This window comes from Hylobates moloch, unplaced genomic scaffold (genome assembly GCF_009828535.3).
Source record: "Hylobates moloch isolate HMO894 unplaced genomic scaffold, HMol_V3 SCAFFOLD_2, whole genome shotgun sequence".
In the NCBI taxonomy this organism is placed as follows: Eukaryota; Metazoa; Chordata; class Mammalia; order Primates; family Hylobatidae; genus Hylobates; species Hylobates moloch.
In genome coordinates this window covers 162,369,814-162,394,357 of record NW_026652277.1, presented here as the reverse complement: position 1 = coordinate 162,394,357, position 24,544 = coordinate 162,369,814, and the positions used below count along the sequence as shown (strand labels likewise).

At 39.9% G+C, this 24,544-nt stretch overlaps 1 protein-coding gene across 2 annotated transcripts in view; it reads left to right on the top strand.

Annotated features, from left to right (window-relative positions):
- Positions 1-24,544, top strand: part of IPCEF1 (interaction protein for cytohesin exchange factors 1) — a 211,335-nt gene that overhangs the window by 133,699 nt on the left and 53,092 nt on the right. For both annotated transcript variants that reach the window (XM_032160933.2, XM_058435616.1), the window contains 4 exons: positions 12,492-12,565; positions 14,407-14,478; positions 21,753-21,811; positions 23,173-23,258. In XM_032160933.2, coding sequence (XP_032016824.1) covers positions 12,492-12,565; positions 14,407-14,478; positions 21,753-21,811; positions 23,173-23,258 — 291 coding nt within the window. The remainder of the gene's footprint in view (positions 1-12,491; positions 12,566-14,406; positions 14,479-21,752; positions 21,812-23,172; positions 23,259-24,544) is intronic.

Genomic DNA, 24,544 nt, shown 5'->3' with positions numbered 1-24,544 from the left:
TGTATTTTAATAGTACACATGAAACTCATGAAAACAGCTTGAAGAGATTTGAAAGTTCCTGAAGCATTTGATAACTTCACATTGCATGAAGGCAAGATTATGTGTTGTACTGACTGTGATTTTAAAAGACTTAACTTTGTCTTCACTACTTTTTTTTTTTTGATGGAGTTTTGCTCTTGCCGCCCAGGCTGGAGTGCAATGGCGCAATCTCAGCTGACTGCGACCTCTGCCTCCCAGGTTCAAGTGATTCTCCTGCCTCAGCCTCTCAAGTAGCTGGGATTACAGGCATCCGCCACCATGCCTGGCTAATTTTTTGTATTTTTAGTAGAGACAGGTTTTCGCCATGTTGGCCAGGCTGGTCTCAAACTCCTGACCTCAGGTGATCTGCCCGCCTTGGCCTCCCAAAGTGCTGGGATTACAGGCGTGAGCCACCATGCCCGGCCTATTACTTCTAAATCTCTAATATTCAAAGAGAATGCACCTGATTTTAAATTTTCTTAAATGGTGCTCCTTTATCTATTCTTCTCCCAACTCATGCGATAACCATGGATGGTAGATGAATTAGATAGCAAGAGATAAAATTTAGTCTGTAGTGGTGAGATCTTATCAAATTTCTTCCGATTCATTTAAAACCTTTCCTTCATATGTATTGTTTTCTTTCTTTTTTTGACTACGTTGCTGCGGAGACCAGCCCATATATGTGAAAACAATAGCACATTTGGGGTGTTAAAGCTTCCAAAAGAATAGGGCAGAGATGAGACTGAGCAGAAGCTAAGGATTTTACACGGCAGAGAACAATCACACAAAACTCTTTTAAATTTTGAGGTTCCCATCTTAATCATTTTTGAAAATTACATTTCAGAAGGTAATTACTATCTTTGTATATCAGACTACATGAAAGTTCACTAGTAACTTAATTTCACTTAAAATATGATTTTGCTCCAAGTGGTCTCCTTACTTCAGAGCCTTTTCCCTCTTTCTCCATAAGGAGAGAATGAAAGATTGTGAGTGGATAGCTAGGAGAGGTGACTTACAAAGCATAGAACAGGATGACAGCCACTTCTTGGTCACCACCTAAATATGATGTAACGTCATAGTGAGAGAGCCATATCCTTGGTTGACTTTTAGGAGGGAATAGTAAGGAGGGATTGTTGTGCTGAGCAGTTGGGCTGTTCATGGGAGGGAATGTTTTCTGCAAGGGGAATAGCATTCTGGTTTAGGTTTCCCAGAAGCAGATTCTTGAGAAGAGGATTTGGGTGCTAGCAGTTTACTTGAGAAGTGATCCAGGAGATACTCGGAAAGGGAATAGGGAAGTGAGAGAGGGTAGAAAAGTTAGTTAATAAAGTTCTTCTTAGCAAGCAGGGTGTGACTGTGGGTAAGCAAAACTTCATTCTTTTGGGGAACCCTGGGAGCCTGTGAAAAACATGTACCCCAGAGTTTTCACACTAAGGGGAAAAGGAACTGGGATATTGATTTGTTTACTTATGTATTTTTATTTTTTTAGAGTTGGGGTCTTACTGTCATCCAGGCTCGAATGCAGTGGTGTGATCATAGCTCACCGCAACCTCAAACTCCTGGACTCAAGCAATCTTCCTGCCTCAGCTTCCTGCATAATTGAGGCCACAGGTGCACATAGTTGTGCTTTGCTAATTTTTGTATGTTTTTTAGAGAGATGTCTCACTGTGTTGCCCAGGCTGGTCTTAAACTCCTAGCCTCAAGAGATCCTTCTGCCTTGGCCTCTCAAAGTGCTGGGATTACAGGTGTGAGCCATGACGTCCAGCCTAGCTGGGGGCATTTCTGCCCCAAGTCCCATTCGTTGCTGGTTGAAAGCTCGTCCCAGGAGCAGCGATCTCCGAGGACCTCTGCACAGGTGAAAGAGTGGAATAGGGCAGCCAGAGAAGCTTTCCCACAGTGAGATGCAGGTGCTGGTGGCAGGAAGTCTTGCCAGTGTGCCCTGAGTGGTGAGGACAGGGCATGTGTCAGGGTCACTGAGAGTAAGTGATCTCCTTCCTGCAGAACCCTCCCCTTTTCCCCCTGTTGGAGCCTCAGTATCCCCAGAACCATCCTCATTAGCATAATCAATTCTTTCCATCTGTTTTTATAATCAATGCCAAGAATCTCTGGGTTCTGTAGGAAATTGGGCCTTTTTTCTAGCCAAAAACATTTACCAAATGTTGTCTATGTAGAATATCTATTTCTAGGTGTTTGTAAGAAAAAAGTCTCTCTGGATCTAAATCTAATTATATTCATAGGGTAATGTTAGCTAAACCCAAATGCAACAATATTTTTGTAAAAATACCCCAAATAATACATGAAGAATATAGTAAGTTTATTAGCATTATTATTCTCCAAATAAACTAAAATTTTTTTTAACCATTAATCTGATGCAAAGAAAAGAGAGGAGAGCTGAGACACAGAAACAGCTAGTCGGAGGGCTCAGCTTACAATGCACTCAGTCAAAAAGCTTTTTTTGCACTTTAGGAGGCTGAGGCGGGCAGATCACTTGAGGCCAGGAGTTTGAGACCAGTCTGGCCAATATGGCGAAACCCTGTCTCTATTAAAACTACAAAAATTAGCTGGGCGTGGCGGCACGTGCCTGTAACCCCAGCTACTTGGGAGTCTGAGGCAGAAGAATCACTTGAACCCGGGAGGCGGAGGTTGCAGTGAGATGAGATCGCACCACTGCGCTCCAGCCTGGGTGACAAGAGTAAGACTCCATCTCAAAAAACAAACAAACAAACAAACAAAAAAACTTTTTTTACATTAATTTCTGGGTCATTCCTTCTCTTTTGTTTTCTTTTCACCCCTTTTCCTGCTTTCCTAGGAACTAATAATAATAAATTCTTGGATTTCTTTGTAGCTTTAACAAATTTTACATTATCACACACATCTATGTTAATTTCCATTTAGTCTGGAGAAGCTGGTTATAGCTGCTTATTCACTGTGAGGACAGTGACTCAGAGAGGTTAAGTATTCTGCCTGGGATGTCGGAGTAAGTGGCTTACATCGAGACATTCATTCCAAATCCAGGGTTGTTTTTATCTGTGCCATGTGTTGACTGCAGATTCTCTCCTCCTCCCATTTCAGTTCCTGAGCCTATTTTAGCTCTGAAGAATTTCTTCAGTCTTGTCTTTAGAATTATTCGACTGGTTGCTGGATCCTGGTCTGAGTCCTGTCACTTTAATAATACCACATGATGGTTCCCACGGTATAATGCCAGACTAGCTTGGTGTTCTAGGTTCTGGCACTTGGCATGGGATTAATTTTCCTCTTAAGGCTGTGATCATAGTACTACCTCACTGGCGTATGCTTGGCGCTCAATAAATGCTAGGTCTTATTAGATGTTACTCAAGATTATTATATTTCTTAAAAGGATTCCGAGCGCACTCCCTACCAGGCCTGCTTCTGATATCTAGAAGAAAATAAAACACAGACATTTTTTCTTTCTTTTGGTGCAGTGTTTGTCACAGCCCGATGCTGATACGTGCAGCTCTCTGTGATAGTTGCAGAATGTAGATTGTGTTGGTGTGCTAATCTTCATATTTCCTTTTCTGAAAGGAAGGGGCAGATGAGTTGCAATGCCATGGATGCTATTGTATGGAGAGAAGGAGGGGAGCTTTAGATTCTGTGCAATTTTAGAAGGGAAGAAAGGAAAAAAACCTACGTAGACTACGTAAAAATGATAATAACATGTCACTACGAAGAGTCCTTACTTAGCCTATTTGCCGTGAAGTACGTATAGTCAAAGTTCTGAGGTCTCTCAGAGCAATGATTATTTCTGTGGGGCTATGTCACCATGTTTACATTCAATTAGTTTTCTATTTGTTTTTAATTTCGAGAATTGCTTTTCTTTTTCGTGTTTGTTTTTGATTTAAAAAATCAATCGTGTACCCGATTCCAAAGTCAAAACTATAACAAGTTACAACCAAGTCAGTCTCCTTCGCATCTCTGTTCTCTATCCTCTCTCTTCCCCCTTTTCTATTTGTTTTTGGTTTATTTTTCCATGTTTCTTTTCGCAAATACAGCAAGTGTGTATATTGAGTCAAATCCCTTCCTCCTTTCTTACACAAAATTAGCATATTAAATATATAATACTGCACCTTACTTTTTCTCTCACTATGTCCTAGAGATTGCTCTATGCGTTGTATGGCATTTTTCATAGTTATTCACTGTGTGTGGATACCACAGTGTATTCCACTGTCGCCTGATGACAGACATTTGCATTCTTTGCAATCCTTTGTAAATACAAACAATGCTGCAATACACATGTCGTTCCACATATTCTCCAAGGTATAGTTAGGACAGATCCCAGAAGTGGAATTTCTGGGTTAATGGGCAAGTGCATTTTTGCTAATTATTATCCAGTTTCCTTCTGTTGAGTTCCATTTTGCATTACCACTAGCAATGTCTGAGAATGACTGTTTCTCCATAGAACTAGAACTTTTACAGTGAATTTTATCCTAACTTTTCTTCAATCTCCTTTTACTTTTACGTTCTATTTTAAAGAATATAATTCAGATTTCTCTAGAGGTCATGAGTCTGTATGTAGTGTGAGAATCTAGAGACAACTGTTCTAAGGTGGCATGAGAATGGGCAGCTCAGCTCAGAGTTTAGACCTCATCTGTTTCCAGTGCCCTGGGGGTTTTGGGGAGTAACTGAGAAAACAATAGATTTATATGGAGAAATGGAGACTTTTGCAGCTTCGCCTGATTCAGATAGTCACTGGGTAACCTCATTAAATTTGCTTAAGGTAATTTCAAGAATTTCAATTCTATATTCACTTAAAAACACAAAAGTATATTACAAAGAAATTTTTTTTAGCTAATTTTGTTTCTTGAATTCAAGATTCTATTTAAGACCTATAATTTATTTAATAGCAGGTTTTAGGGGAGAAGATGTTGCAATGAAAATATACATAGATTCTAAGGTGCCTTCTGATTTCAGAATTATTGAAGTGTAAAGAAATCAGGGTTTTAGAATTAAAGAACTATGGTTTCGTTGAAAATAGAGATATAATATTACTTTTCATTTTTTAACCAGGAACTACATGACAGTTTCCTATATTACCATTCATCTGTTTCTGGCTTGGTCTTCTTTGACCTACTTAGACTCGGGAATACACGTCACTCTCATTTCTCCTCGTCAGCGCTTCTGCTTTTCTGACATGTGTAGGTACCTAAGAAGTAATTTTGTATATTTTCCAAAATACTTACGGTACGAAAAGGGCAAGTGTTATCGTGGCAATGAACACTTATTTTTGCATGTAAATTCTAAAATCTGATGTCCTATTTTAGTTAATTTCTAAAAGACTTTATTTTTCTAGAGCAGTTTTAGGCTCACAGCAAAATTAAGAGGAAGGTGCAGATATTTCCCATATGATCCCTGCCCATACTCATGCACAACCTCCCCATTATCAATATGCCCATCTGCATGGGAGATTTGTTATAACTGATGAACCTCATGTTTTTAAAAACAGCTTTATGAAGGTACATTTTATGTATCATAAAGCTCACCCTATTCAAATTTGCAGTTCATTCATTTTTGGTAGATTTACCAAGTGATGCAACCGTCATAATAAATCAGTTTTAAATAATTTGTATTGTACCAGTAAGATCCCCCATCCCCATTTACAGTTAATTCCCACCCCCAACCGCAGGCAACCACTGTCCTGCTTTCTGTCTCTATAGATTTGCCCTTTCTGGACATTTCATAGAAATGGAATTACACAGTCATAACTAATCGCTTGTGTTTCACTTTCACTTAGCAGAATGTTTTCAGGGTTCATCCATGTTTCAGCAAGTGTCAGTGGTTTGCTCCTTTTCATGATTAAATAGCATTTCATCGTATGGCTGTGTCATACTCTGTTTAGTAGTTGATGGACATTTAGGTTGTTTCCAGTTCTCGGTTATTATGAATAATGCTGCTATAACGATTTGCATGCAAACCTTTCCATGGGCATTTGCATCCATTCCTCTTGGGTAGACACCTAGGAGTAGAATAGCTCAGTTGTATGGTAATTATATGCTTACTTTTTTTAGAAACTGCCAAACTGCTGGGCGCGGTGGCTCACGCCTGTAATCCCAGCACATTGGGAGGCCAAGGCAAGCAGATCATGAGGTCAGGAGATCGAGACCATCCTGGCTAACACGGTGAACCCCATCTCTACTAAAAAAAAAAAAATACAAAAAATGAGCCGGGTGTGGTGGCGGGTGCCTGTAGTCCCAGTTACTTGGGAGGCTGAGGCAGGAGAATGGCATGAACCCAGGAGGCGGAGCTTGCAGTGAGCCAAGATCACGCCACTGCACTCCAGCCTGGGCAACAGAGAGAGACTGTCTCAAAAAGAAAAAACAAAAAACAAAAAACCGGCAAACTTTTCCACACTGCCTTCTGTATCTCATTTTACACTTTATTGTCAGAGGAAAAAGATTATAGCTCATTCATTCATTCATAAAATGTATTTATTTATTTCACATGTATTTATTCCATACCTTATAAATAATATGTATGAACAACACAGTTATTTCCTTCAAGGTACTCACAATCCACTGGAGAAGCAGACAAACAACCAGATAATTAAATATAGTAAGAGAGGTCCTGTAAGGGAGGGCCGCCTCTGGAGCTGGAGGCAGACAGGGGGGCACCTAGTCCAGACTTAAGGGAATAGGGAAAAAGTTTTGGAAATGGTCACGCCTAAGTTGAATCCTAGAAACTTATCTAGGGGAATGAGGTAGAAGGGCATTATAGGGCCAGGGAGCAGGAGGCAACCTGCCTTGTGCACACCCTGGAACCCTTTTACTCTGTTTTTTGTTTGTTTGTTTTGAGACTGGGTCTCACTCTGTAGCCCAGGCTGGAGTGCAAGTGGCGCCATCTCAGCTCACTGCAGCCTTGAACTTCTGGCCTCAAGTCATCCTCCCGCCTTGGCCTCCCAAAGCACTTGAGATTACAGGCATGAGCCACCACATCTGGCCAAGAGCAGAGTGTTTAAAGGAGACAAATACTCTAGAGGTGATTCATGATATCAGAGAGATGATCAGCAACCTTTATATTTCCCCCAGTGTTGTAACACCAGCCATTTTCATAGAAATATGTATTTAATGCTGCCTAATGACAGCAACTGTACGTGACACTCCACTGAGATGAACAAAATCAGAGATGCTGGGAAAAGTAGATGGGCTGAATTGTGAGGAGAAAGGCCCTTTGAGATCACAGAACATCATAAAACAGAGTGAAAAGGAACGTGTTTCTTCTGAATTTACGACCAGCTTGGGAAAGAGAAGTTTGCACAATGGCCAAAGGATGGGTTTGATACCTCTGGCAGGAGAACAAGTTTTTTATTACATCAGGATTTCGAGGGAAGCTTGCAGGTACCAGTATAGAACTTGGAGAAAACTTTTTTTTTTTTTTAAATAGAGACAAGGTCTCCCTATGTTGCCTGGGCTGGTCTTGAACTCCTGAGCTCAAGCGATTCTTCTGCCTCGGCTTCCCAAAGTGCTGGGATTACAGGCATGAGCCACCCTGCTTGGCTGCCTGCAGGAAACTTTTTAGAAAGTTAGGAATTGAAGAAGAAGGATCCCATTCAACACAGTTATTTTAGTTAATGTAATAGGCAACGGGGATCTGGAGAAGCGTAGGAGGAGGAAAAGGAGGAGGAAGAGAAGAACACTGTCATTCTCTCAGGATTTGCCCTCTGTGATTGTCATTTTTGAGGCAATTTTTTTTTTTGCAAGTCAAATAAGCAAGGACCATTTTTGACACAAATTATCTGTGATTTTGAATATAGCTCAACTGTCTTCAGAATAAAAAAAAAAAGCTTCTGCTTATAAAGTGATAATTTCCTGGGGAAACACTAAGGTGTTTTCACCCATACTTATTTAGGCTCCTATTTAAGGGAATCTCAGCTGGTTCACTTATGCAGAAAAGGAATCCCCCCAAGTGAAGATTTACCATTTATTTTTTACACTGTTTAAATTTAATTAATTAATTAATTTTTTTTATTATTATACTTTAGGTTTTAGGGTACATGTGCACAATGTGCAGGTTTGTTACATATGTATCCATGTGCCATGTTGTTTTGCTGCACCCATTAACTCGTCATTTAGCATTAGGTATATCTCCTAATGCTGTCCCTCCCCTCTCCCCCGACCCCACAACCGTCCCCCGAGTGTGATGTTCCCCTTCCTGTGTCCATGAGTTCTCATTGTTCAATTCCCACCTATCAGTGAGAACATGCGGTGTTTGGTTTTTTGTCCTTGCGATAGTTTACTGAGAATGATGTTTTCCAGTTTCATCCATGTCCCTACAAAGGACATGAACTCATCATTTTTTATGGCTGCATAGTATTCCATGGTGTATATGTGCCACATTTTCTTAATCCCGTCTATCATTGTTGGACATTTGGGTTGGTTCCAAGTCTTTGCTATTGTGAATAGTGCCACAATAAACATACGTGTGCATGTGTCTTTATCGCAGCATGATTTATAGTACTTTGGGTATATACCCAGTAATGGGATGGCTGGGTCAAATGGTATTTCTAGTTCTAGATCCCTGAGGAATCGCCACACTGACTTCCACAATGGTTGAACTAGTTTACAGTCCCACCAACAGTGTAAAAGTGTTCCTATTTCTCCACATCCTCTCCAGCACCTGTTGTTTCCTGACTTTTTAATGATGGCCATTCTAACTGGTGTGAGATGGTATCTCACTGTGGTTTTGATTTGCATTTCTCTGATGGCCAGTGATGATGAGCATTTTTTCATGTGTTTTTTGGCTGCATAAATGTCTTCTTTTGAGAAGTGTCTGTTCATGTCCTTTGCCCACTTTTTGATGGGGTTGTTTGTTTTTTTCTTGTAAATTTGTTTGAGTTCATTGTAGATTCTGGATATTAGCCCTTTGTCAGATGAGTAGGTTGCAAAAATTCATCCTCTGCTGAAGCATTTAGACTTGACTTGAGGGCAGCTGGACACCATGCAGGGTATTTAATCAGAACAGTGCCATGAAGAATATTCATGATGTAAAGATTTGCTGTGACTGTGACTGTGATTTGGACACTAAATCTGATGAAAGGGCAGAATTATAGAGAAGGAGAACAGTTTAGGAGACTTTTGTAGTAATTCAACAAAACATTAAGGGTAAGTTGAAGGAGGCAGTAGGTAATGGATGGATTGAAGACCTAAGCAGATGCAGCAACGATACAACTTTGAGTTTACCTGCATGGGCACTGAGAAGTGAATGGAAGAGTTGGGGATGTCTCTCAGATGTCCTGTTTTGGCAACTGGCTAGAAAGTGATATGGTTCACTGAAGTCGAGAACACAGGAGAAAGGAATAGACATTTTACGGAGTAAGATAATGAGTTTGATCTTGGATTTGTTACTCTTGCGGGGCTCATGGGAATAGGCTTACTAGGCAGTTGGAAATCTGGGACAGGAGCTCCAGGATTGAATCCCAGTTTGAGATTTTGGATATATGTGGACAGTGGTGATACAAAGTGTGGGTTTTGGATATGTGTGTACAGTGATGACAGATGAAGCCATGAGGGTGTGTATGATCATCCATAGAGAGTTTTGGAACAAAAAGAGAATAAGTCTGTGGACAGAACTCTAGGGAACTATGACATTTAAGAAACAGACAGGAGAACAAGACCCCTGAAAGAGAAGAAGGCATAGTTAGAGGAAAAAGGGGAGCAGCAGTAATGTGTTGTCAAAAAGGCCACAACAGGAGGGTGGCTCCAGAGGGAGGGAACAGATACAGCTTCACTTAGAGTTCAATTAAGGGAGGACTAAAAACAGTAGATGGGATTTAGCAACATGGGTGGAGTTTTGGTCTCTGCAGTTTCTCTGGAACATATAGAAATGAATGGGAGGAGGAAGTAGAAACAAATGCTGAGTCTAAGTGATGTTTTTTTCTTTCTAAGTCAATTATGGAAATTTACATAAAAACGCCTTAGCCTAACATAGATTCTTAAAATTGAGATGAAAGTCATACAACCCAACATTAACTACTTTAAAGTGAGCAATTCAGTGGCATGTAATACATTCACAACGTTGTGCAACCCCCTCATCTATCTAGATTGTGAACATTTTCATCACCCCAAAAGGAAACCCCTTATCCATTGAGCAGCTGCTCCCTATTTCCTACTGCCCGGGCCCCTGGTAGTTACCAATTAGCTGTGTTCTGTCTCTCTGGATTTCCACTTCTGGATATTTCATATAAATTGAATCATATGAGAGATGAGCTTTTGTGTCTGGTTTCTTTCACTTAACACAAGGTTTTCGAGATTCATCCACGTAGCATGTATTAGTACTTTATTCTTCTTTAAGGCTGAATAGTATCTCATTGAATAGATACAGCACAACTAATTTATCCATTTATGTGGTAATGGGCATTTGGGCTGTTTCTACCTTTTGGCTGTTGTGAGTGCTTTGTGAACAGGGCTGCACATGTATTTGAGTACCCTTTTTCAATTCCTTTGGGCATACAGTTGAGCATCCGTAATCCAAAAATCCAATCCAAAATGTTCCAAAATCCGAAAGTTTTTGAGCACCAACATGATGCTCAAAGAGAGTATTCACTGGGTGTTGGATTTTCAAATTTGGGAGGCTTGACTTGTTTGTGTATGCAGATATCCCCAAATCAGAAAAATTCTGAAATATAAAACACTTCCAGTCCCCAAGCATTTCAAATAAGGGATACTCAGTCTGTAGATCTAAAAGTGGAATTGATGGGACCTAACATAGTTTTTCAAAACTATACTTTCTTGTAAGGCTGATTGAGAATCCACAGGAAGCACTGTGCATTGTACAGAAAGTTGACTTAGTCTGTATTCTTTGAATACCTTATATTCTCTTCGAGAATCAGCATCCAGTAATTAAGAAGCCCATCAAGAGAGAAGCTGCATATATATAATATACATATGAATGAATACATATTCACTCCGTATACACACACATATGCATATATAATGTTTAAAGAAGAGAGTATCCATTAGAATTGAGTTTTGAATCTTTTTTTTTTCTTTTTTAAGACAGAGTCCCACTCTGTTTTCCAGACTGGAGTGCAGTGGCGTGATCTGGCCTCACAGCAACCTCTACCTCCCAGGTTCAAGCTAACCTCCAGCCTCAGCTTCCCAAGTAGCTGAAATTACAGGCGCCCACCACCGTGACCAGCTAATTTTTTGTGTGTATTTTTAGTAGAGACAGGGTTTCACCATGTTGGCCGGGCTGAACGTGAACACCTCACCTCAAGTGATCCACCCACCTCAGCCTCCCAAACTGCTGGGATTACAGGCATGAGCCACTGCACCCAGCCTGGAGTTTTGAATCTTATAAGAGGAAGGCATTTCAGGTGAAGAATTTAGATAAGTTGAGTCACATAAGAGAGAGAAGATGGGCATAGGGTTGGATGCCTCACAGTTTAATTTTTCCAAAGAAAAGAATGCAAGTTGCACTCTAGTTGGCAATAAAGGAAAGAGCAGAATGATCAAGTAAACTAAAAGCACCCATGACACTAACTTAATAGCTAGCTGACTTGTAAAATTAAGATTGTATTTTCAAAATCAATTTTTACTCATCTCCCAATAACCACAGACTCATTTATGTTTAAGCTTGTAGATTCTATTTCTCTATTCAGAGACACCAGTGTAGATGAAAGAAGATTTGAGTTCTATGGGTGACAAACAATCTAGCTTCGTTGTGGCTCAGTTAAACTTTATTTGTAAAACACAGATTAACAAATTCTTAGAGAGGTGGGACAGTGATTATATTTCCTATACATGTTTTTGGTGATGTAAAGTGACATTTATGCTACGTCCTCATAAATGTAATTTTCTTCTGCAGTCTTTTCTTTGTAGAAAGAATTCCCAGAAATCAATGATGGGACTGAGGTTCTGAAAGATGTAGCTCTGTGATTTAATCTCCAAGGCCCTGCCTACAGACTTGGGAGAGGAAATAATGTTTGTTGAGTGACTCTTAGCAGTTTTATTTATCTGAGCTCATTTAAGTCCCAACAACCAGTAAATAGTCAATCCATGATAGGAATGTAGATTTGCTAACTCCAGGGCTCTGGGCACCATATATATATCAAGAATGCTAGTTAGGTTTCTTCCTGTGTGCTAGCTGACTAGAGTACTAGGAATAGAAGATGCTGTGGATGCTGATGGGCTCAGCAGACATGACTCTGTTGGGTTAGCTATGTTTTCCACGGAGACAGGAGGCGGATGGAGGCAGGTCCTATGCCTGCCATATGGTGACCATCCCTAAGCTGTGTCATGTCATGTCACTTCTCTTGGAAAGATTCTGGGTGACTTATCAGGAGAACATTAATCTTTCTCATGAGCTGTGTATCTGGGACACCTCCATGGTGATTCAGGGTGGTTGGTATCTCTTGATTATCCCTCATCTCATTTATACCATCCCTATTCCATGTATATGATCTCAATACACTAATCCCCAGGATTGATGCATTCATTCCTATTTGTGGTATGTATTTGTTTCAGGCAGAGAAAGCTGATGGATTTGTCAACCTGCCTGATTTCACTGTGGAAAGAGCATCCGAATGCAAGAAAAAGCAGTAAGTTGTCTCTCATCTTCCACAAAATTCTGAGCCAGGCTACCATCTCTTCATAATGTTCACCAAGTGATATGGTGATTTGGAAGTGAGTGAAGGTAACATCGGAATGTCTGAGAATTTGAAGCATTATGGGTTGGCATCCTACATAGAAATAGAAGCATTTAACCTCTCATTTTCTGGAATTTCGTTTTGTGGAGCAGATGGATTTTAAAACCCCCACGAAGCCTTGGCATGGACTGTTGTTGATGACTGTGTCTGTGATGGAATAAACCCCCTCCAGGACTGGCAGGGAGGTCAGATGTCAAGCTTCAGTTCTAGTAAAGAAAAGAACAAGCAGTTAAATAGGACTCACCCGAGTTGCAGATATGCCAGCAAGACCAGTTTTTCTTTCTTAGTTCATGGAGTTGTCAGATGCACACTTGGAATTGAATTTTCTGAGATGTCTTAAGCTTGGAGATTACACTCTGATCTAATTTAAATGCAAAAGATTTCAGAACTGACAGGGACCAAAAAAATTACCAGCTCATGGTCCTGGTTTTCCTGACAAGGAAACAGCCCAAAGAGTCTGTGACCTGCTTAGATCTCATGAGAGGGCTGGCTGTAAACCCAGGTATCTACAGACTCTCATTCAAGTGCTCCTCCCATGATAGCAGTCTGCTATATTTTGCGTATGTGTCCATTTTCACCTTTTTTAAAATTATTTCTTCTACCTTTGACATCTTTTCCAGTCTTATCAGAAAGGGGCCTTCCTTTTTGCCCTATGTTACTAGTTGCAGCAATTGAGTAGTTTTCTTTTAACAAGATTAGTAAACTGGTGTTAGTTTTAAGTCTTTGCCTCTGTGGTGTGGTTGCACACGTCCAGTGTTGATTCCTGTGGTTTGAAAAGGATTGGCTATTTACAAAAACCCTGGCCTGTGCCGTGCTGCAGGACTTCCTGCCTAAAGGGTAAAGTGGAAGCCCTTCTCATTTGTTATCTTCAATGTTTTCTGCTTTTCTTTTATACTAAAATCTATTTCATATTTCCCCTTTACTAACAAAGGGTGCCTTGAATAAGGTTTCTGATGTGTTGCTACAGAGTGAATGTTCCAAACCTGATTATTTTCCTATAAAAACTCTTCTGTATATTTGATTGAAAGTGAAGAAACACCTTGCTTGAAGTAGTTGTTCTGAATATTTTGAAGTGTTCTTTCTATCACTTTAAAATGGAATTTATTGTATCTTTATAGCAAAGCAGTTAGCAAGTGAAAGGAAGAGAATATACCTATATGTTCTATTTGTTATTTATTTATTTGTTTTTTGAGACGGAGTCTTGTTCTGTCACCCAGGCTGGAGTGCGGTGGCACGATTTTGGCTCACTGCAAGCTCTGCCTCCCAGGTTCATGCCATTCTCCTGCCTCAGGCTCCTGAGTAGCTGGGACTACAGGTGCCTGCCACCACACCCGGCTAATTTTTTGCATATTTAGTAGAGACGGGGTTTCGCCATGTTAACCAGGATGGTCTCTATCTCCTGACCTCATGATCTGCCCACCTCGGCCTCCCTAAGTGCTGGGATTACAGGTGTGAGCCACCGCGCCCGGCCGTACCTATATGTTTTAAATGGAAACTACTGACCAGCTAAGACTCAGCCCTGTTCTGGATGTTATGACATAAAAAATTGACTCTCAGTTTCCTATACGAAATAGAGACTAGACAATAGGTATTTAATATTACTAAATTATTTTTTGTAAATTTACAAAGAAAGCAGACAAGTTTACAAAGCTTGTATTTTACTGATTTACTCTCAGACCCATTGTTGACTATAAACACTAATTTTTTATGTGTTGTGCTTTTCCTCCTTCAAGTGCTTTTAAGATCAGCCATCCACAGATCAAGACCTTTTATTTTGCAGCTGAGAATGTACAGGAAATGAACGTGTAAGTAGAGGAAACTGGTAAACCCAGTCCTTAATGGGAATATACTTAACTTGGTCTGGTACTGGAATTTTAATCATATGTCCATATCAATTATTGTTTTATTTCTGTTACTTTAAGGATTAATTTATTTAGCAGTTACAATGCCTTCGTGCTTTCTTCTCTAGTATTTGGAAATAGTTTGGAGAATTACATGTATCAAAGTGGCTATTTCAGGGAACCACCAAGTTGAAAAAGGAGTGGACAGAAGTCATTAAAAGAACATGTTAAAAGGAGAATCAGCATCACAAGGAGAGAGGCTTGGAAGTATTATGTAACTGATCTTGCAGCTTTCGGAATTCTACATGCAAAATATCGCTATAGCATCGTGATGATTCACATATTTATCACCTCTCCGTGTATTGTCCTGAACATTTTGCAAAATGCCTTTGCTCGGAGTACATCGAACTTAAAATTGTAGATCCCTAGCTTCATTTCCAGGGTGGTCTGTGAAAATAAGTGGGCTGTGTGCAGAGTACAACCTGCTCTACACCATTCCTAATGGTTTAGAGTCAGGTGTGATCACAATAGCTGTTATTTATTTATTTATCTTTGAGACAGAGTCTTGTTCTGTTGCCCAGGCTGGAGTGCAGTGGTGCAACCTCGGCTCACTGCAACCTCTGCATCCTGAGTTTGAATGATTCTCCTGCATCAGCCTCCCAAATTACAGGCGTGCACCACCACGCCCAGCTAATTTTTTGTGTTTCTGGTAGAGACAGGGTTTCACCATGTTGGCCAGGCTGGTCTCGAACTCCTGACCTCAAGTGATCCACCCACCTCGGCCTCCCAAAGTGCTGGAACTAAGGCTTAAGCCACTGCACCTGGTTTAACAATGGCTATTTGAATCAGGCTGTATTTGAGGTGCTGATTGGAGATATCAGAAGGCATTCTATTTAATTTAGCCCTATTCTCAGAATTCTTAGTGTCTCTTATTACTTCACATGACCAGTTGAAAATATGTTAATGGAACACCTACCACATGCCCCATTGCAGCAGATGGTGGGCAATGGCAATGAAAAAACCACACATAATTCCTCCATTCATAGAGCTTACGCTTAATCTGTTTTACTTATAATGATTTCCTTACCTGTCTGCCCTATGTAGTTCTCATTGCTCTCTTGCTCTAGAAACATGAAGAAAAAAAGCAACTGCCTTTCACCAAACCTGTGCATGGACACACACACACACACACACACACAGACACACACACACACACACATGCTGCTTACAGGATATCCACTCAGTAGCTCTGTCTAGCTAGAAGGACTCTCATCTGTCCGCTAACCTCACCTCCCCAGCATCACCCTCCAGATGAGGACAGAATGGCTTTGTACTGTAGAAAGTCAGGAAGCTCTGTGTTAGAAAAAACAAGGCAAGGAACTGACAGTTGAGTCTTCCAAACAAAGCTTTGATTTACTTGGACAAAGAGAGAAGTTGTTTCTGCCCTTTTTCTAGTTTTAGCTTTTTTTCCCCCTTGGTTTTCTTAAGCATCTGAGAAAAATAAGAACAGATACACGAATGGAGAGGATGTTAAAATCTCCACATCAAAGATCTTTAACTTTTTTTTTTTTATTTGCATCAGTTGCTAAATCCTGTTGGTTAGCAAAGCCCTTGCTGTGTAAGTGGGATGTGGAAGGCACAAGGTCTTGCCCGCTAGCACTTGGAGCCCTGTGATAGTGAGGTCAGTCTGCCGCTGAGCCTCAGTTCATCCCAAATGGCCCTTTCTGGTCTTGAATGGTGGTGAAACAGTGCTGCCCGCCTCTCCCCTGCCCAATACCTCCTGCTGTCCTGGCTTTTCTTTAAAAGCGCCTTGTAGCTCCAGCTTCCATCCTTGGCCCGTCCTTCCCACTCATTCTGTGGCTGATTCCTTGCAAGTAGTTCTCTCTCCAGCAAGAGGTGAGTGAGATAGAGTAGCAGAGAAACAATTGCTTCTAAGTGCTTTGTTACCTAGTGAATTTCTCCTCCTACACAATAAGGTGCACTTTTAAACCAATGAAAGTGTGAGACCCTTCCATGGTTATCTGAATCTGCTGTATTTCATGCAGGTTACTCTGTAAATCCCAGATCCCCCTCCTCCCCAGAGAGGTGGGATCACTGTCCCACCTCTCTTAAGAATTTGTTAATCTGGGTTTATTTATATTTCTAGTTTATTTATCTTCCAATTTTATGTTCTCCCTTTTCAGAAACCTATCTAATGGTAAGTAGGGTTGCATGGGTAGATATGCTATATATACTTCATCCTGTTGGCTGTGAAATCAAAGTCTTTCACAGTTATCAACATCAAGATCTTATCGCCTATCTATGCTATGAAGATCTGTTCATTTTACTTGAAATTCTTTTAGGGGTTATCTTTCCAGCTTACAAACAAGATGCAAATCGAAATTCGAACTTAAGGTGTCTGGACTCCATGTTTTTGAATCTCTCCATGACCTTTAGACTTGAAAATTGTCCATCCGGCTAAATGGTCCATTTTGTCTGGGCCTGAAATGTATAATAATTTCTCACGTTTATAATATCATTATAGAGTTTCATTATTCTAAAAATGACTTTTCTAGTAGCCAACAATGCAACTTCTCCCTTCACCCACAAGATTATGCAGACAATAGAGATTTACTTTGCAATAACACATGAAGAACTTCCCTTCTTACTGATGCAGCCGGTTTAAGCCAGGAAATAATATATCTGGGCATTACTTGGTAAGATGAGAGGTGTGGGGGAGGGAGTGGGTAGCGTTTGGAGTGATGAGTCCTTGTTTTAGAAGTTCCTCTCCCTGGGCAACTGCATTTCTGGATGGTGACATTTCTCTTGGGGACGATGAAGGGAAATGTAATTAAGTTTAGTAGGAACTCCGCATGTTCTATAGTGAGGCTCCATTTAAAAGTACAGGGGTAAGTAATTAAGGGTAATGAAAGAGTTCGTTTCTTAGCGAAGATGGGAGCTGCCTTTCTCAGACACTGTGGGAAGAATGCTCTTGTTTTGTACATCAATTTCTTAAAACTTGTTCTCCTCCAACACACACATTCACGTCAAGTTAATATACAACAAACTCCCAGGAAACATCTGTCATTTTCTTTTATGTAAATATAAGTCCTTTAGTGCATCCATCTACTTAGCCACAGATAGATGTTTTCCTGCTGCCATGATGTTTTAAAAAAAGTTCTTAGCAAAGAAGGTACTCTAAGCCAGTGGATCCTAGAAAGAAAACAGTCAAACAAGATTCTAAACATCACCAGTTTTTCACAGCAAGTAACTAATAGTTGTAATGAAAAGGATATAAGTTTTGTGTAAGGGCTGAGAGAAATATTTTCTTTATTGTCAACAGTCTTCTATTTTGCTCTATTTCCATGTTCAGGAGAGGAGCTTAGAAATGCCTTTTCTTGTTTCAGACACTCAAGTGAAAACTATTTTTTTGTCTCTTTAAAAAAATATTTTGCCTATTTCACTTTTAGATGCTTTTTTGGGGGAGAATCAACTTATACAATTATGAACTAAGGTATAAGCTAAAAATTGTTATTATGGTGTTTTTAAAAGTGAACCATGAAATGTGTTGTGTTTTGCCTAGTCAGTTTTAAAAAATGAACTTTTAAATACTTATTTTAGTTAATAATACATAAAACGTATTCTTGTCAGACAAAGAAAAAGATTTCCTATATCCTCACCTCACTTTCTTTTTTTTTTTTTTTTTGAGACGGAGTCTCGCTCTGTCGCCCAGGCTGGAGTACAGTGGCGCGATCTCGGCTCACTGCAAGCTCCGCCTCCCGGGTTCACGCCATTCTCCTGCCTCAGCCTCTCCGAGTAGCTGGGACTACAGGCGCCCGCCACCACGCCCGGCTAATTTTTTTTGTATTTTTAGTAGAGACGGGGTTTCACCGTGGTCTTGATCTCCTGACCTCGTGATCCGCCCGCCTCGGCCTCCCAAAGTGCTGGGATTACAAGCGTGAGCCACCGCGCCCAGCCCTTACTTTCTAATTCAACTACTCTCCCTAGGGCTAACCACTTTTTTTTTTTTTTTTTTGCTTTCATTTGCATTTATTTTATGCTGAATCGATGCTCATGCCGTGAGTTTTTGTTTCTTCAGTTTCTTATGGGACACTTTTTTTTTTTTTTTTTCCATGCAGCCACCTCTTGTGGTTTAGGACCAATTTCTTCCTTTCCAGCAAGGATCATCTCCATGTGGCAGAGGGAGCTCATATATAAATTCATCCGACTATGAGCTCTGAAAGTACAGTGGCCCATCTTGGGTGTTTCATTCACCTGGATGTGCTTAGTGACCAGAGAATCTACATCTAAACACTTGAATTCAGCATCACTCTCTGCACTTTTAAACATGTGCAGGAAAAATGCAGCATTCTTGTTGGGCCACCAGCCCTGTGTCCAGCCCCACTGTTTGGCCTGTGCACACCTACCAACTACACCCTTGGAAGGATGGAATGGTACACATTGTTTCCATAAAGTGACATCTTTCAGATAACTTGGTGGCTTTTCATATATGCATACCTTTGATAGCCTAGGGAATTTCACAGGTGTTCTTAAAGTGAACACAAAGATTTGAACCTCTTGGTTTGCATGGTTTTATGGGGTTTTCTGGGTCAGGTGAATAGCAAACCATTTTCACAGATCACCTCAGGCCACTTAGGGGAAGAAGAGGGTTACCCTCCTCTTTTGTTTTTTTTTTTGAGACAGAGTCTCACTCTGTCGCCCAGGTTGGAGTGCAGTGGTGCAATCTCAGCTCACTGCTACCTCTGCCTCCTGGGTTCAAGCAATTCTCCTGCCTCAGCCTCCCGAGTAGCTGGGATTATAGGCGTGTGCCACCACGCCTGGCTAATTTTTGTATTTTTGGTAGAGACAGGGTTTCACCATGTTGGTCAGGCGGGTCTCTAACTCCTGACCTCATGATCCACCCGCCTCGGCCTCCCAAAGTGCTGGGATTACAGGTGTGAGCCACTGTGCCCGGCCATCACTTTAAACAGTAAGATCATATTCTTCCTGACACTTTTCTATGCATACCAATTCATGCACATACAAAAACATATCATTTTTGAAGTACAGTGGATCAGGCTAAACATACTGTTCTATGCTTGATCTTCTCAATTAAGAGTATATTAGGGTTTTCCATTTTATACAAATTTCCATTACAAATTTGGAAATTTGTAATTTCAAAGGCACAATTATAGAAGATGTATTTGTTCATAATTTGTTCATATATTTTCCAGGTCATTACAACCACCCCCCACCCCCATCTTAGTCCTCTCATTAGCTTCATTGTAACAGGAAATTGATAGAATCAGTGTTGATAGAATAAATAATTTATTTATCCATTTTCTTATTAATGTTTTTTCTTTTTGCCATTACAAGCCTTGTTGGCCGTGAATATTCTGCCACATTTGTTTGTGTATATGAAAGTGTGTTTCTATAGGATTGATATTTATGATTGGAATTGTTGGGTGAATGGGATGGATATTTAAATTTTTAATATTATCATCAAATTGCCTGCTCAGAATTGGCTGTATCAGTTTTCATGTTTAATTCAACAAAAGGTGACAATGCTTCTTTTTCTGTTTCCTGCTAAATACTTGAAATCAATAATATTTTTAAGTTTTTTCCAATCCAGTGGTGAAAATATTTTCCTGTGTTTGAGTGTGCCTTTCTCAAAATACTATTGAGGCTGAGAAATTTTTTTTCGCATATTTTCTAGCTATTCGATTTTTCCTATAAATTTCTGTTCCTTTATTTTGCCTATTATCCTATTGAGACTTGATGCACATTTTTGGGTTTCTGTTGCCTATCTGGGCTCTTTATTGGTCCAATTTTAAGTGGCTACTAAGGAGTTTGTGATTATTATGGTGCTGAAGGTGATTTCTTAACAAAGGCTGGATCTCATCTTTGTTCTTTAGAAACTCCTATTTTTTTATTATTTTTTATTTTTTTTGAGATGGAGTTTCACTCTTGCTGCCTAGGCTGGAGTGCAGTGGCGTGATCTCAGCTCATTGCAGCCTCCACCTCCCAGGTACAAGTGATTCTCCTGCCTCAGACTCCTGAGTAGCTGGGATAACAGGCTTCCGCCACCACACCCGTCTAATTTTGTATTTTTTTAAGTAGTGACGGGGTTTCTCCATGTTGGTCAGGCTGGTCTTGAACTTCCGACCTCAGGTGATCCACCCGCCTTGGCCTCCCGAAGTGCTGGGAGGCATGAACCACTGCTCCCAGCATTGAATTTATTATATATTTTCTATTAAAAAATAACAGGTACAACAAGACCATGGCAGGTTGAGGGTTGCGTAAGGATTCCTAATTATCTGACAGTTATACAGGTGGGAAGGTGCAATATTTATGGCTCAGTGCAAGTGTAGTATGCTGAATTGTTCATGGCTTGTTCATTGCCCAAAGACATCAAAAGCATAGATGAATTGATAAATGCATAGCACGGATTTTCACTGTCCCAAAATAGGTACAGAAATAAGCAAGATCTTCCCAATAAGTAGAAGATTATATAGTTAGGAGTATATGTCATAGACACACTTTGTGTCCCATCTTTTAAAAATTTGTGTTTCAAGATACATTCCTGAGTAAACCCTTGAGAAGGAATTACAGTGGTCTGCAGTGATAAGCCAAGTGTGAGTTTCTGTCTCATTCTATTTTTGTTACTGATGTTTAATTGGAATTCATTCCCAGTAAAATGGTAAATAGGACATTTTCAATTTTTACCTTACATAAAATGCTTCAAGGAATTAAAATTTGTTCTAGTTTAAAAATATCTGTTAAATTCTAGCCAGATTTTTTTTTACTGATTGACATAAAAATATTCCTGGATTAAATGGATGATCTTTTCCTAATTTTTTTCTAAAATAAACCGACATTATTAAGAGTAACACCCAATAATTTTAATAGCCAACTTACTAAATCCAGTGATAAAGGATTTGATGGTTGCTAAAAATTTCAAATGCAGAATTACAGAAGATGTGTTTGTTCATATATCTGGAATACCTAATTTAGCTGCCCTCATGAACCAACTGAGTAATGGGCCACCTCACATCTTACCTTACAAAAGACACCTTAAGTATGGAAAGTATTGTGAAACCAGAGGCCTTAGGTTTCGATGGCACAAACTTATGCTATTTCTGGAAATGTGCAGACTGATGGTAGAATCATGACCTGATTTCATAACAAACTCTGGGGGAAGGTGAATGGGTGGGGGGCTGATCTCTTTGGTCAACATTTGCTTTCTATTTGAATTTTAGGTGGTTAAATAAACTTGGATTGGCTGTAATCCATCAGGAATCCACTACAAAGGATGAAGGTATGTTCTATTTTAAATTTCTGAAAATTTAGCAAGAATATTAGAACAGGTTGAAACAGGGTGAAAAACAATGTCAAGTTCTATGTATAGTCTGATCCTGAGGAAACATGCTTTGGCATTTAAAATGATCTGAAAAGATGTGGAGACAGACATATTCACACAGACTCACCAACATGGAATAGAGCTTCCCATGCTGGCTATGAATGCTTTTCACACTTCACCCACACTCCGGCAGCTGTGGGCTTCATGACATCTCAAGCAGTCACCGATGCAAATGTTTAACTGTTCCACTTGTGGAATCGTTACTCATAGACATGATCTAGTCATGATCCGGTCAGTTAACTTTCAACCCACTATTTCCTCCCTGATATTTTAATATTTCCACCAGGTGTGTGCTGAGACTAATTATCCTAAGATTGTACCAGGAACCTGAAGGTCATATTGGGACACAGGCCATATTTTTAGCTCAGTCAGTAGCTTTCAGGGTTCAAAAGCTACAGGAGTCTAATTCTTAATGATGCGATTACACCTTAGTGTTGAGAAGAGGGAGGATTTAGCTGCCAGGGCCACTGAACTCATAGTCTTTCTGAGATGCCCAGACCATAAAAGGGCTTGGAAATTGGAAGCAGGGAGTTATATCTTCTGATAACAGAATCATAAAATCTTAGAGTTAGTTAGAAATGGAAAAGTGGCAACTTGATTTGAAACAATAAAGGGGTACAGTGCAATACCATGAAATCGGTGGTGTCCTAACCATCTTCTTGGTCCTCTTTTCCATAAAATAAGCACCCATTGTCTATTTATAGATTGTGAGTTAGTACAAAACTACACACAAAACTTCTCCTTGTCCTGGTATGTAAGGCCTTCTATGACATGGCCTCCACCACCTTCTAGCTTCGTTTTCTGCCATATCTTGTAGGGGTCTCCACATACTTGGCCCAGCCTGCTCCCTCAGCCTGGGACTCCCATTCACAATTTGCGCACCATTGATAGTTTAGTGATCCTGCCAGTTTCAATTCATTATGATTCCTACGGTCAAAATTAATCACCACTGATTTTGTGCTCTCTTAGTATCGTGACTCACACCTCTTTTGAGGAATTATTTTATTTTCCCCAAGCTACTGTTTGTCTTCTTCCTGCATATTGGATGCTCTTTGAGGTCAGGAGCCCCGAACTGGCCATTTGTTTCTGCCTCTTATGTAATTCCTTTGCACCAGGTAGTTACCAGGTAGTTCATTAGATATGAACTTTCTGAATTGGACTGAAATTGCAATAGCCAGATGGAGATAAACCTCTGCTCATGCATTATGGAATAAGCGATGACAGCGTTAAAACAGTAAGCATTTTCATTTTTGTTATAGAATGTTACAGTGAAAGTGAACAGGAAGATCCTGAAATAGCTGTGGAGACACCACCCCCTCCTCACGCTTCCCAGACTCAGTCTTTGGTATGTACCGACATAAGTAGTCTGTTGGTCATCAATCAGACGTGTGGATGTCATTTCTTCCAATTGGGTAGGAAGTAGCTTGACCGATAAATTTTTAGAATGGGCTAAATTAAGATACCTGCCAACGAGCAAGTGCAATTTTCAGGGTTCTGATTTTGAGCCTTCTCCATAGCAACCCACTGGTATGGTAAACTTGGTGTATTTGTGTGTGACCCAAAGATGCATGGTACTCAGAGGATTCATGAGGATGCAAAGGGCTTCTAGGTGACAGGCCAGTGCTTGCAAAGACTTCTTTGACAGTGTTTATTTATGTTCTGCTTTTTCTCAGGAAGAATTTAAATGCCTTGCCTATGTGCATGTACTATAACAATGCAAAATGAACTTAGGATGAAAAAACAGCAGAAAGAAAAAAGGAGAGCCAGAAAGAAAGCAGGAAGTCGGGAGTGGGGTTAGTGCATTAAAAGTGCACATGGAATGATTTGTGTATTCACTAGAGAGGAATTCAAATTTGATTCTAAGCTTTGGAAGCACCAAATGTAAGTTCACATTATTAATTAATGTGAAGTCTACGGAGAGTTGCTTCATATTTGGATGCTCTTAGCATTACAGTAATGGCCCCAAGGAAGTGTCATACAATGATCATTGGGGAAGTTGATTTTTGGTTTTTATACCTACCATGTACCAGGATGTATGTAGGTGCTTTAAATGTATAAACTTTTAATTCTCCAGGCAACCCTGAGAAGTAGTATGATTTAATTTGCACTTTATTTAATGCATTGCATTTAATGAGGCCAAGCACCTTCTCATGTTTGTTAGCCATTAGAACTTTCTCTTTTGTGAAGTGTCTAAGTCTTTCCTACATTTTTAGCTGCTTCCTCCTCCTCGCTTTTTCTTTATGAATGATAGGATTTCTTAATTAATTATTCTGTGTATTAGTCCTTTGTCAGCTATAGATTGGTGCAAAATAATTCTGGTTTTTGCCATGAAAAATAATGCAAAAAACACAATCACTTTTGCACCAACCTATTAAAAGTGAGCAAATGTCACTTTTAATCTTTTTTAAACTGTTCCACAATTTCTCTTTGTAAACACATGTTCTTGATTTTAATATATAAGATTTATCCATCACTTTCATTGTGGTGAGTGCCTTTTTTCCCCCTGGTTTCAAAAATTGTTTCCTATCCTAGGTCATGAGGAAGTAGATATTCCTGTCTTCATTTCATGGTTAAGGAAACTGAGGTTCAGAGATGTTGAATGGCATGCTCAAGTGTCCAGTGAGTGCCTGA